Source organism: Gobio gobio, assembly GCF_949357685.1.
Source record: "Gobio gobio genome assembly, chromosome: 19".
Lineage (NCBI taxonomy): Eukaryota > Metazoa > Chordata > Actinopteri > Cypriniformes > Gobionidae > Gobio > Gobio gobio.
In genome coordinates this window covers 45,605,847-45,621,199 of record NC_137112.1, presented here as the reverse complement: position 1 = coordinate 45,621,199, position 15,353 = coordinate 45,605,847, and the positions used below count along the sequence as shown (strand labels likewise).

The following is a 15,353-nucleotide window of genomic DNA, read 5'->3' as shown; positions in this document are numbered from 1 at the left end:
TTCTGCAGCTGGTTGCCTTAAACTTTTAAGTTTTCTCAACTCTTTTTTTTACAGTGTACGTAGCTGCGGCGTACACTCGCAGAAGTTTAAATTGGGCTTTAGGCTGGCCACACTAAAAGGCCACTCTAAAATATGCAGTTTAATCACACAGCACAATGCCACAGATGTCGCAAGTTTTGAGGAAGCGTGCAATTGGCATGCTGACTGCAGGAATGTCCTCCAGAGCTGTTGCCCGTGAATTCAATGTTCATATCTCTACCATTAGCCGTCTCCAAATGTGTTTCAGAGAATTTGGCAGTGCATCCACCCGGCCTCACAACCGCAGACCACGTGTAACCACACCAGCCCAGGACCTCCACATCCAGCATCTTCACCTCCAAGATCGTCTGAGACCAGCCTCCCGGACAGCTGCTGCAATCTCATCCGCATGCTCGTCGTCCTCATCGGGGTCTCGACCTGACTGCGGTTCGTCAACTTAACCGACTTGAGTGGGCAAATGCTCACATTCGATTGCGCCTGGCACTTTGGAGAGGTGTTCTCTTCATGGAGGAATCCCGGTTTTCACTGTACAGGGCAGATGACAGACAGTGTGTATGGCGTTGTGTGGGTGAGCGGTTTGCTGATATCACCGTTGCGGATCGAGTGGCCCATGGTGGCGGTGGGGTTATAATGGGCAGGCGTATGTTATGGACAACGAACACAGGTGCATTTTATTGATGGCATTTTGAATGCACAGATACCGTGACGAGATCCTGAGGCTCATTGTTGTGCCATCCATCCACGACCATCACCTCATGTTGCAGCGTGATAATGCACAGCCCCCTGTTGCAAGCATCTGTACACACTTCCTGGAAGCTGAAAACATCCCAGTTCTTGCATGGCCAGCTCTATCACCCATTGAGCATGTTTGTGATGCTCTGGATCGGCGTAAACGACAGCATGTTCCAGTTCCTGCCCATATCCAGCAGCTTCGCACAGCCATTGAAGAGGAGTGGAGCAACATTCAACAGGCCACAATCAACAACCTGATCAACTCAATGAGAAGGAGATGTGTTGCACTGCGTGAGGCAAATGGTGGTCCACCAGATACTGACTGGTTTTCGGATCCCCCAATACAGTAAAACTGCATATTTTAGTGGCCAGCCTAAGGCACACCTGTGCAGTAATCTAATCAGCATCTTGATATGCCACACCTGTGAGGAGGATGGATTATCTCGGCAAAGGAGAAGTGCTCACAGATTTAGACAGATTTAGACAGATTTGTGAACAATATTTGAGAGAAATAGGCCTTTTGTCTACATAGAAAAAGTCTTAGATCTTTGAGTTCAGCTCATGAATTTTGATACCCAAATGTTGACATGTATGTGCCTACACAGAAACAAAAAAGAGGCTTTGGCAAGGCTTTTTCCTCTGTAGATTGAGTGACATTTGTGCATATGTGCTGTGCTGTGCAGAAGTGTCGGGGGTGGATACTGCTTCTGATGCAGGACGGCCCATGTGCCTGATTCTACCAACCAGAGAAGCTCTGCAGAGGCATCAGATTACAGGAAGCTAACCAAACACACACACACAGCACTGGGCTCGGCTGACTGTACACACTCTCACCGTAAGTACTGGAGAATTGATATGACTCATTGCTTTTTTATACGTTTACTTTATCAATGTGCAGAGACTCCTTCCTTATGCTGAAGTTTACAGCAAAGAGCTAAGCTAGAGCTCATGTACACTTTTCACTGAGCAAATGCCTCTCATTCAGAGGAAAAGAAACACTGCTGCTTTATAATGAACGGTTCTGGTTGAAGTTATAGGCTTTAGCAGTGCATTAATAGTGGGCTGTAATTTATGCATTCTTTCACAATGGTTTCCTGGCAATGAATGTCTGAAGTCCAATGCTCGAGCGCTACTGCAGGATCCAGGAAATGTAATCGACCCCAGGCGTATGACTGACAAAAAGGATTGCTGATGTTTAAAAGATAAAAAATACAAAAGTCGCAGCAACGAACAATTTGTATGTGTTTGAACGTGTCACTCTTTACACTGTTTTATCTGCCCTTTTTCTTGCAGGAAAAGCAGATTCAACAAAATGTCTGGAAACCTCCTAAAAAATCCTGATGGAGAAGGTAAGTTATATATATGTATGTATGTATTTTAGGAAATTAATACTTTTATTCATTATCAAATGAGACAGTTAAGACATTTTGTAATGTCTCAAAAGATTTGAACTTGAACATTTGAACTTTCAATTCATCAAAGAATCCTGAAATAATGTATAACAGTTTCAAAAGAAATATTAAGCAGCACTGTTTTCAACATTGATAACCTCAAACTTTTAGGTTGATTTTAGGTAATAATGCATAAGGAAAAAACAACTAGCCACCATTTTAATCACCTTTAGCAGTACACAACAGCCCTGTAGTGTGACAAATTAATTTTTTAAAGTATAAACATCCCATGAAGTTCATTAAATGTGCAGCAAGCGATTTCTGAGAAGCACTGTTGATATTTGAAACCCCCCCCTCCCTTCATTGTTCTTCTCCCAAAATGCACAAACACACAATGCAAGAGTGGATATCTCTATCATAGCTGAAAGGAAGCAAATAATGCTTAGCGAAAAATAAAACGAAGATGGCAAATGAATATCAAGGAAGAACAAAAAAATGGCCGTACAGTAGAGTATACACGAGCAAGAGTTGGTTGTTAGTCCCCATCAGCACACCTGTGGGCAGGGGCGACGTATAGGGGGGAAAAGTTAGGACAATTCCAAGGGCCCCTGACTGACAGGGGCCCCAACAAATAGGTAAAAACGAATTAAAATTTGTTATTATATAAACCATCATCATTGAGTATATTTAAAAGAATAATAAAATGAATGATGTCTTTGATTTGACTTATTTTGGCAATAAAAGTTAAATATCCCCATTGACCAAAAAGTAAACATCCATATTGAATAATCTGTTCCCAGAATCCACAGCCTTTGTTTGTTATTGTGAGTGTACACAAATAAAAGTAGACAGTTTATAGTTTATAATTATGTCTTGCACATATCTGTATGGCTAAAAATGGCGGAGTATTGTGAGTTGTTCATAAAGGAAAAAATCCATCAGAAGCGCCGACGCCTTCGTCGGCCATGGGTTAAAGAAAACAGCCTATTTAGTTTCATAGTTAGGCTATGTTTAAATATTATTATTTTAATTTCATATGTTGATTATGAAAAGTGAGCAGCATGAGTAAGGCACATAATCAGATGTGCATATGTCTGGGGACATGGATTTTGAGCATGTCCTTAATTTAATCTTGTTTCCTATAAAGTATTTCTTTAAAATTAATTTTGTTTTGTATTCATTTTATCTTAATTTTAATCAATGTTTCATAAACGAATTGGCTGGATTTAATAAACAATTAGGAAATATAGCAGTCAATATAATCGTGAGATGGGGCGTCAGGGACATTTAATAGCATTGCATGTGAACTGGAGCGTCTCACAGTCATGAGAAATATGGCGCTTGAAATGTCTACTTTTAAACGAAAATAAATAAACTACTCTCTGATTATGTAATAAAATGTGTATTTCTCTCTTGGCGCGTCCACTACTGCGGAGATGGTGAGTCAGCACGTCATACGACATGACAAAGAAAACTCTAGAGTTTATTAATAAACAATTAAAATGTCTCCTTGCTATTTTTGACACATTCATAATCAATACTTTTGCCGGTTCTTTGTGGCAAGCTTAATGCGTGCGCTTGTGGGGATAATAATAGCCTATTATATCAGTAGCCTACTTATTACGGTAATATATTAATATATTACGTACGCTCAGGTTTAGAATTATCTCATATTTATGTAATTAAATGAATAAAAGTGCTTAGTCAACGAATGGCTTAAATGAACTACTACCATTACATAAAAAACTTTAGTCGGGGACAGCCCTACTTATTTCACATATTTTTGAACCAACATGTCACAATGTGCATTCTGGGATGAGAGAGCAGCGCTGAGTAATGAGAAAGCTCGAGTAATCAGTATTAGATTTTGGATAGCTTGCTTGGCTTGTATGTTTGGTGCAGAATGGGTGTGTTAGGGGGGGCCCAACCTCCTATTCTTTCATAGGGCCCAAAATTGCTAGCGGCGCCCCTGCCTGCAGGGTATTCCAGAAAAGGTGGTCATGCGACATACCTGGGAAAGTTTACTCAGAGCATGAACATAACCTCAACTTTCAGTTTCTAAAATGGAAGTATCTTTCAGGGTAAGTAGCCATAGCTAAAGGATTTTGAATGAAAATGGGACATTTTCTGTATAATGTGTTTCTATAATAAAATGCATATGTGATACATTTCACAATAAATGTGGAAGTAAAATGGCTAAACATAAAAAATAAACGTAAAAACAGTCATATTATCTATGAAAGTTTTAGCTCAATCAAATAATTAAAGAAAGAAAAAAATTAAAATGATTGCACAATTTCCCCGTAGGTGGCGATATGCACTAAGAATGTAAATTGGCATTAAAAAAAAGAAGAAGAAAGAAGAATGGCGCGCTTCTTCTTCTGCTGCGTCCCAATTCACCTGCTTATACTATGCCTTAAGAAAAAGTACATTCTTTTGAGTGTGTAGCAAAGGAGTAGACAAGCTTTGGGACATATTATCACATCATACAATTGCGTCACATCCTGACACACATATTGTCACAGTTAACATCCTCCACATTTCTTTTCATTTCCTACCGTATTTTTTTTTTTTTTTTATTAGGTTAAACTTTGATTATTAGTCACTCAAACCCCTTCATCTCACCGTGGAGTTGCGCATAACCGCCACGTTTTGTCGTTTTTTTTAACACTTTTTACTCATGTTTGTAGTTCTGAACTGAATCCTCCAAAGCGCAGTGGGTTATGGGCAATATTATCCGTTAAAGTGTGCATGGATCCACACTTAAAGGGGTCATGAACTGGCTTTTTTTTTATACTGTTGTCTGAGGTCAACTTATGACGTTCACGTGGTTTTTACATTCAGAAACATCATAATGAATAAGTTATAGGCTATTTTCTGCCTTGGTTTTGAGGCTCTCTGAAAAACGGTCAGTTTTGATGGGCGTGCCACACTGAAGACTTGGAAGTAAACGCCCACGGCTAGGATTGGATGAGAATTGCATATTTAATAGGGGTGTGCACAAATATTCGATCTGTAATTAATATTCGAAAAATAAAAGTTATATTATAATTTTACTAAATTGCTTTGCTGGCCGTAAATCGAGTAAATCCATGATAAATCCCACAAAAACTTGCGGTTGTAACTAAATCCACTGGGTGGCGCTGTGGAGCGTTAAAGGGTTAGTTCACCCAAAAATTAAAATTCTGTCATTAATTACTCACCCTTATGTCGTTCGAGACCCGTAAGACCTCCGTTCATATTCGGAACACAAATGAAGATATTTTTGTTGAAAGCTGATGGCTGAGAAAGGCTTCAGTTAGGCCTCCATTGGCATTCAGTACACTTATACTCCCAAGACCGATAAAAGGCACTTAAAATGTCATTACAAAGTCCATCTCACCACAGTGACTCTACAATAATCTTACGATGCGACGACAATAGTTTTTGTGCGCAAAAAAAAATCAAAATAACACCTTTATCCAGCTTGTTCTTGTCTTCTGTGTGTGCCTCCACGACGCATGCGCGAGAATATGACGCAGATCCGGGGTTTGGGAATCCATGAAATGCGCACTTTAACCCCATTTTGAGAACTACGCCGAGACCTAAAGCACGATCAATGTAGAATCCAACAGCTGAGATACGCGCGTCTTCCTCTGCTTGTAAACAAATCACTTCTGGGTCATCTGTCCGAACGCCGGATCTGCGTCATATTCTCGCGCATGCGTCGTGGAGGCACACACGGAAGGCAGTAACAAGTTGGAAAAAGGTGTTATTTAGATTTTTTTTGCGCACAAAAACTATTGTCGTCGCATCGTAAGATTATTGTAGAGTCACTGTGGTGAGATGGACTTTGTAACGATGTTTTGAGTGCCTTTTATCCGTCTTGGGAGTATAAGTGTACTGAATGCCAATGGAGGCCTTTCTCAGCCATCAGCTTTCAACAAAAATATCTTCATTTGTGTTCCGAATATGAACGGAGGTCTTACGGGTCTCGAACGACGTGAGGGTGAGTAATTAATGACAGAATTTTCATTTTTGGGTGAACTAACCCTTTAATAAGTTAAGTGTATTTGATCACATAATGTCGTCGTCTGCCTCGCGATGTTTGGAATTACTTAGATGAACATTGAAAATGATCTAACAAAATGGAGTTACTTTTGATAAGATGAATTAATGAAACTGAGTCTGAGAAATCACATCAAATCCAACCACCAGTCGAATGAGGACAGCTCTCCATCACTGCATTCACGAGTGTAGGTAAGCACAGATGTTCACCGAGTGAAAGCGAGATAACTTGTATGATAGCAAAATGATCTCGAGACAAATGCTTCCTTTAAGTTTTGTCGAGGGTTTAAGAAAAGAAAACACAAAGCGCTGTTAGAAACTTCACTTAACACCGTTATCTGTGTCTCTGCAACGTCTGTCAGCGGGGCTTGTTTTCTCACCCGAGAATATTGTCATCCACACGATATTATTGTTTTTCCTCAACATTATAATGTGAAACAATATAAACACGATAACCATATTCTGACTCGAGTGTACGTTCTGCACGATAAGTGGCGCGTTCTGCTTTATTAGTGTTTTTTTTTCGCTCGTGCTGCTTGAGCTTATAATGCTTTTGTTCTTTACGCCTATATTTTTTGTTTACACATATTCTTCAATGTTTTGAACTGATGTAGATGTAACGTAAGCTTGATGTGTATATTAGGCTACCTAATCATAAGTTTGTTCAGAAATGGTGATGACAACTTGATGAATAAAAAAAATATCTTTCTCATTTTCTCAAAATAATGTCATTTAAAGAAACTAATATTCGAATATTCGTTTTTTATGAGCCCAAATATTCGAATCCAATATTTTGGAAAAATGCCCATCCCTAATATTTAATGAGCTTCAGCTCTCCTGTCAGTACACGTGAGGAATTGTTTTGAAAGCGTGTGGAAAAACGCTCACAGGGCTCGAAAAATATCTTTATCAAACAAACACAATGATTAATCTCTCATCCACCCGCGATTGATTGGAATGTTATTTTTGTATTACTTGGCTCGCCCGATCATCAGGGAATTTAACCGCGAACCGTACACACACACACACACACACACACACGCGCGCACACATAGGCGCGCAAGAAAGGAATGTTATTTCACTACAGCCCATAGGCAGGCCGGCCCGTCTGAAAAGCACATAGCCCCGGGACTTTGGGCTTTGCGAGCACTTGCGTTACAAGTCCGAGTCTGATCACGAATGAACCAATAACACCTTCTCCAGCCTGTGACCGCGTGCTAAGGTATCTAATCAATAGATATCAACCGATCTGTAACAATTCAATACTAAAACATATAAAAACATGTTTTACTCACATAAGGGTGTTGCGCCGTTCCTGTCGGATCCAATATAGAAGGCACAGCATTGTGTTTTAATCTCAATATGTCTGCAAATCCAGTCTCGACCTGTGTCTTGTTTACAAACAAATCCGCGGTGAAATGAAGCGAACAAACGCACAATGTCTTACGCACGTGAGCTGGAACCGGCATCGTTTAGCTCCACGAGTCAGTGGGCGGGCTTGAGACGGCGCTTCTGCATCCTATTACGTCAGTGGTCGACATATTCTGAGATCTCTCATTTTCTGGGCCTGGTGTCTATAAAAAGCGTTTCTTTGACTTACAAGGACGTTTTCAGCTCCGAAACTTACAGGATATTCTTATATCACGATGAACTTTTATATATCAAAGGCTCAAAGGAAAGTTGATTTCCCAATTTATCACCCCTTTAAAAAATCTACTGGAAATAATAGATCATCCAGGGACTTTTGACACACTCTTTCCAACATACTATGCTTTGGGACACACTTATTTTAATCTCACATACTAGCTATGATGGATGGTGTCCCAGATTCGGCGCTTGATTGAGAATGTCTTTGTGTGGTCACCGTTAACTCTGAGTTCCACACTCTAGGTTGACTTAACTTACTTCAGACTGCAGTTGTGGAACCTGCATATCTTGAGTTAGCAAGGTTTGGGTTAATCAACCGAGAGTTAAGGGTATAAGTGAGGGTAAGTTAACCTTGATTTCTGGAATACCCTAGCCTGGATGCCAGCTAAACTTAGCCCCGCCCACAACATTTGAGGTCGAGAAGTTCAGTCTGGACTTGATCCGTTGTGGAGCTACTATTCTGGAACCAGAGCTGTACAGCCCTACGGTATTATGAGTGGACACGCCCCCTACTGCTGATTGGCCCGATCCACTTTCAACAGTGTTTCTCAGAAATCACTTACTGCACCTTTAATTGACGTAATACTGCATGCATAACACAAAAGAAAATAACATGCTGTAGTAGTTTCAGATAAAAGACAACTCATTTGCTATCACATGCCAGCTCAGATCAATATTTTAGCCGCCTAAATATCTGATATGTTGTTGCATGTATTTTCACCAGATGGTCTGGATTACTGGCAGTTGACAGAGAATGGAGGCGACGAGTGGAAGACCGAGGACATGCCGGGGGACTGCGGACATGCTTATGATAATGAATTAATCTCTAAATTCTTCTGCACCTCTTATGAGTAAGAGAGAACGAATAGTATCTAAATACACATGGGTGAGAAACATAAGGGTGTTTTTTCTTTAAAAGAACCAGGTGAAAAAAGGGTCCATGTGTTTCACTCATACTGTCCCTGCTTGTGTTTTTGGTGTGTGTTGTTCATCTGTGTGTGTCTATTTGTGTCCGCTGTTCCAGGCCGTGTATAAAAACACAAGTGATTGACTTGCTGGCAGAGGGTTACGACCCCGAAAATTTAGATATTGCACAGCCAGCTGTCAATGTGGAGGACTGGTAAGCTTTGATGTTATGGACATAATGGCAGGAATTTTGTTTTGTCACGTTGTCCATTCAATCATTTCCTTTGAGTGTGTTTAGGTTCTGTGGCCGAACAGACTGTGGGTGCATTTATAAGCTCACCGTGTCCCTACTTGATGAAAACAAAGAGGTCATCACTGAGTTCAAGCCAGAGGAAGTGACCCTTGACCCGGACTGTGACGACTGCTCTTGGAGAAAGGTACGAGTGCAGAATCTGAGTCCTGTCCTGTTTGACATAATACACCCACTTAAAAGCTTTAAAGAAATGAATAGGAAAATATAAAACAAATGATATGCAAAACCACTAGTCATATCAATACATACAATGGTACAGTGAGGAAAATAAGTATTTGAACACCCTGCTATTTTGCAAGTTCTCCCATTTAGAAATCATGGAGGGGTCTGAAATTGTCATCGTAGGTGCATGTCCACTGTGAGAGACATAATCTAAAAAAAAAATCCAGAAATCACAATGTATGATTTTTTAACAATTTATTTGTATGATACAGCTGCAAATAAGTATTTGAACACCTGTCTATCAGCTAGAATTCTGACCCTCAAAGACTTGTTAGTCTGCCTTTAAAATGTCCACCTCCACTCCATTTATTTTCCTAAATTAGATGCACCTGTTTGAGGTCGTTAGCTGCATAAAGACACCTGTCCACCCCATACAATCAGTAAGAATCCAACTACTAACATGGCCAAGACCAAAGAGCTGTCCAAAGACACTAGAGACAAAATTGTACACCTCCACAAGGCTGGAAAGGGCTACGGGGAAATTGCCAAGCAGCTTGGTGAAAAAAGGTCCACTGTTGGAGCAATCATTAGAAAATGGAAGAGGCTAAACATGACTGTCAATCTCCCTCGGACTGGGGCTCCATGCGAGATCTCACCTCGTGGGGTCTCAATGATCCTAAGAAAGGTGAGAAATCAGCCCAGAACTACACAGGAGGAGCTGGTCAATGACCTAAAAAAGAGCTGGGACCACCGTTTCCAAGGTTACTGTTGGTAATACACTAAGACGTCATGGTTTGAAATCATGCATGGCACGGAAGGTTCCCCTGCTTAAACCAGCACATGTCCAGGTCCGTCTTAAGTTTGCCAATGACCATTTGGATGATCCAGAGGAGTCATGGGAGAAAGTCATGTGGTCAGATGAGACCAAAATAGAACTTGTTGGTCATAATTCCACTAAACGTGTTTGGAGGAAGAAGAATGATGAGTACCATCCCAAGAACACCATCCCTACTGTGAAGCATGGGGGTGGTAGCATCATGCTTTGGGTGTGTTTTTCTGCACATGGGACAGGGCGACAGCACTGTATTAAGGAGAGGATGACCGGGGCCATGTATTGCAAGATTTTGGGGAACAACCTCCTTCCCTCAGTTAGAGCATTGAAGATGGGTCGAGGCTGGGTCTTCCAACATGACAATGACCCGAAGCACACAGCCAGGAGAACCAAGGAGTGGCTCTGTAAGAAGCATATCAAGGTTCTGGCGTGGCCTTGCCAGTGTCCAGACCTAAACCCAATAGAGAATCTTTGGAGGAGCTCAAACTCTGTGTTTCTCAGCGACAGGCCAGAAACCTGACTGATCTAGAGAAGATCTGTGTGGAGGAGTGGGCCAAAATCCCTCCTGCAGTGCAAACCTGCTGAAAAACTACAGGAAATGTTTGACCTCTGTAATTGCAAACAAAGGCTACTATACCAAATATTAACATTGCTTTTCTCAGGTGTTCAAATACTTATTTGCAGCTGTATCATACAAATAAATAGTAAAAAAATCATACATTGTGATTTCTAGATTTTTTTTTTAGATTATGTCTCTCACAGTGGACATGCACCTACGATGACCATTTCAGACCCCTCCATGATTTCTAAGTGGGAGAACTTGCAAAATAGCAGGGTGTTCAAATACTTATTTTCCTCACTGTATATATTTAGGTTCTACATCATTCAAGTGTTTCTTTATTATAAAGCCTTCCGTTTTCATTCAGTTCAACTCAATTTTGTGCATGCAAACACTGTTTTATCTCCTCTGTCATAGATGAGCCACACGTTCACAGACTACGGCCCCGGCCTACGCTTCATCTCTTTTGAGCATGGTGGTCAGGACACCAAGTATTGGCAGGGCTGGTTTGGAGTGAGAGTTACTGGGAGCTCTGTCACCGTAGACCTCTAAACACCAAATCAGGCAAAAATATGATTCATTGCATAAAAAGATTTTCTCGCAATTTGGCTTTTTATTTTTGCACATCCTGTGCTAAGAGCAATACTAAGAAACGAAGGTTAAATATGTAATGCCTAAAAAAGCATCTGGCTATACTAGAATTTATTTAACTTTTGTTTTATTTTCGAACTATTTTAGAAGAGTAACGGTCTGCTCAACCACTAACTACCTCTATATTTTCCTGCAAGCTACACTTCTAATGAGGTTTCTATATGCAATTATAATCTTATAATGTGGTATAAGATCCAAATAGGTCTAAAATCATGCTCATGACATAAAAAATTATAATAAACAAGTGACAAAACATTATCTGTTCGTGACCTTCCTTCGTTAAATGATTTAATATTGCATGTATGGTTTTGCATTGAAACATTTGTGTTATTATATCATATCTTGGAAACTGGGGCAACGTCAAATGGCTTTTTATTCTTCTCTCTTGACTGGAAGTGGGCAAGTTCAGATCTGATGAGGAAAAGGCTAAAATTCTCCCACCCGTCTGAAGACCTCAGGCACACTTTTTCCAGACATGCCGTTTCTGTGCCACGATACAGTCCCTGCTGAGAATTCAACTGACGAGTGTATTTGCACTGTTTTTGAAAGTGTCTTATGCTCACCAAGGCTACATTTATTTGTCAAGAAATACAGTAAAACAGTTACTGAATTTGGAACCGCATACTTTTATACTACTCATACTACGTTTACCTTTCCATGGCAGAAATAGTTAGAATAGTATGCTAGTGCTAGTGTAGTATGCTAGTGCGGTTCCGAATTCAGCAAGTCATTTTGAAATGTAATTTATTCCTAGGATGAAAAAGCTGTTTTCAGTTGTCACATGATCCTTCTGAAATTCATCAAAAAGAAATTTAAAAAAATAATCCAGGATTCCATGATGAATAGAATGTTAAAGAACAGCATTTATTTGAAATAATGATCAGTTTTGATCAATTTAATGCATCATTCTAGCCTGACGTCATCATACTCAGATTCTAGTCAGAATATGAGTCTGATGCTGCTCCATTGGGCTGTGATTATGGGGTGTGTTTCAAACGAACCACGAAAGAAAATGCCTCTGCACCATGGGCGTCACTTCTGTCCAGCCCCCCTAAAAAATGTGTGATTAACCTTTCAAACATATGAAAGTGGCGGGAGGCTTCAGCTTCATTCGTCTTTTAATGAATTGAAGTTTAATGTCATGTTGTCCGAAATATCAATAACAGATGTTTTAACAATCAAAAATCAGCTAATGATAAATATTAGCACTGACCTACAAAACATTTTTTTTTTTTTTTTATTATAGGAATTTCCCTGACTTTATCAGATTTTATTCCTTTTCAGGGTTTTCATGATTTTGAGAACTCTGTATATTAGCGAATTAACTTGATATCTCAAAGTATCTCTCTCACCCGGCATTTAAAGCTTTGGTTGACATGTAGAAAACTTTACCAATATCCTTACGAACATCTTGCAATACCTGAAAGAAAGACAACAGCACCTGTTTTAAATGTGTTCAATCATCACTACATTTACACTCCCAAGACACATAAAAGGCACTTAAAACGTTGTTACAAAGTCCATCTCACCACAGTGACTCTACAATAATTTTACGATGCGACGACAATAGTTTTTGTGCTAACCGCTTAGTGCACGTTTGTCGGAAACTCTCTCTATGGCTCTGGTGTGCACATAATGAAGCGCATGTACGGAGAGCGTCCTGATTGGCCTGTTTCGGTAAGTCAACCAATCAATTGTCAGTGTGGGCGGGCTTTTATCTCTTCTCCCGAACCTAATTAATCAGTTCAGTGTATCTAGAAACTGGAGCGCCATGGCAGAGGGAGAGTGCCCCAAAAAACGAAAGTATAAAGTATAAACATAATGACAATCTTGCACGCTGTACAGTTTGTAACTGACATGTTATGGTTGAGTTAAACAAGTTTCATTTCATGTGCATATTTTTTCAGGTCGGCTAGTTGCCAAGGCTACATGAAAACAACAAACTCCTTAGACCTGTTTAAAGTTGCAATGAAATATAAATAAAAGCAGTTTACATAAATAGTATAAGCAGCTTATGTAAATAGTAAAAGTGAGCTACATAATTTTACATAATTTTTTACAAGTAATTGCATAGGCCTATAGAAATGATATATTAATGATATATTATATTATACTATACAAGAAAAATCATGTTCTGTGGTGAAATTCGGGATACCTTTCCTTTTTCCTATTTCTTCATTCATGTCTTGCAATGTTGTCAACATGAACTCAGCTTCTTCAGCCCCCCCAAAAATTGATCAAAATTTATCGATTAAATGATGAAATTGTTTAAATGAACGCTTCTCAGTCCGATTGAGTTATCAATCCTGTTACTAAGGTATTATTTGGGTCCATATAAACATAGCTACCCAGTTAAGGATTACCTAAGGAACAAATTAACATCTAGGTTTGTATTGCCAAAGTTTTGCCATAGTCTGGTCCAGTCTGCAGTATATTATGGCCAAAAAACAGCCACTTAAATCTACACTGACTTACATGTAAAGTGCCCACAATTATGTGGTCAGTAAAACTGCATGCTGTGAAATGTTTGAATCCCTTTTTACCCGTTCCAGTGTGTCCTGCGTCCTGCGTGTGGCCTTCTGAGTGTGGCGGGCCTGAGACATCTGACTCTGGGAAGCCTCTCCTCTTCTCGCTTCCATCAGCTTTTTCTCCATATTTATGATCTGTAAACAGAATGCATGCAAATGCACATCCGTAGCACCAACAGTGTGTTATGTGACAAAGAAATTAGGCACATATGTACCTCCTGACCCAGCTGTTTTTGGGTCTGTCTCTCATTCTCTAGTTGAGCATCCAACGTGTTTCGTTGCTCTAGCAGAGTTTGGATACTCTCAGTGTCGTCATGCAACTGGCGACCAAGCCCACGCAACAACTCCTCCTGTTCCTCACGCAGCTCAGAAATCTCCTGCCTGCAGACAAACACACACACACACACACACACAACAAGCGAAATATGCTCAAACACACACATTCCGTAAAAGACACAATGCAATACATGTACATAATGCAACATTGCTGTGCAAAATATCATGAGGACTTTACTACTGACAAATCCTAACCCTAAATGCATTTTTAGAATAAATATATTTACTTTATATATTATCAGTTTTATCATTGTCAGTTAACCCAATAGACTTAATAAACAAAGCAAAAAAATGTCTGAAAGCGTTTTATGGCATTGATGGTGGGACTGACTCCTGTCTGCGAAGTGCTGCCTCTCTCTTGCTTCTGTAGGCATGCAGTTCCCTCAACAACTTGAGATATTGTCTCTTCAATCTGTCCAGTGTTTCCATCTCTGTCTCAGCTGGACTGGACACAAACAGTTGGTTGTATAAGAACATTCATTTGCATGATAATAATTCTTATTTATCAGTAACAATGTTTAATTTGCATACCAACTACACCAAGGTCTTTGCGGTCTCTGTTTGCTTTTCTTCCACGACGACATCGACGAGGCATGATGAGGATAATGATGATGATAACTCACAAAACAAAGCTTTGAATAATAAATAATAAAGTATATATAAAATATGGTGTATATATTACATTAAAAGTACAAGTAAAACATTTATCATCAAGTATGGTACATTAAACATTTGATAAATTGAGATTGTAAAATTATTTATTTTTGCCCAGAAACGCGATGGTCATAATCCGGACATGCGCACTGCCTCTATGGGCGAGTAAAATACACAAATCCAGATGACTTTCAAGAAATTAAATATGGAAATATGAAGGGGGAAAAAACTATTGAAGAGTTTATATGGATGAATAACTGAACAAATATAAAGCAGAGGACAACGTAAAAGAAGACGGTAAACATTCGACGGTGACGTCTGAGGTTCACACATGAAAATGCATCGTTTCTAATACAACACATCAGTGTATAAAGTTATACACTATTTATACTGCTGTGTAGGGTTCACTAACTGAAATTACGATGGTATCGTTTTGCTTTTGGGCTTGTAGACAGTACTTTTTGGAGTACTTTGAAGTAACGTTAACGCTCCAGAATGTAGCCTACATATTCAAGTAACATCTCAATAATTTACGTTCCCAATAACATGGTAGTAT

At 39.6% G+C, this 15,353-nt stretch overlaps 1 protein-coding gene across 1 annotated transcript; it reads left to right on the top strand.

Annotated features, from left to right (window-relative positions):
- The first annotated feature begins 1,503 nt into the window (after positions 1 to 1,503).
- On the top strand, positions 1,504 to 11,630 carry fbxo2 (F-box protein 2). Its single transcript, XM_079844220.1, has 6 exons — positions 1,504 to 1,606; positions 2,065 to 2,120; positions 8,581 to 8,707; positions 8,881 to 8,976; positions 9,061 to 9,199; positions 11,046 to 11,630. The coding sequence occupies exons 2-6, from the start codon at positions 2,084 to 2,086 to the stop codon at positions 11,178 to 11,180; spliced, it is 534 nt and encodes a 177-aa protein (XP_079700346.1). The 5' UTR covers positions 1,504 to 1,606; positions 2,065 to 2,083; the 3' UTR covers positions 11,181 to 11,630.
- The last annotated feature ends 3,723 nt before the right edge of the window (positions 11,631 to 15,353 follow it).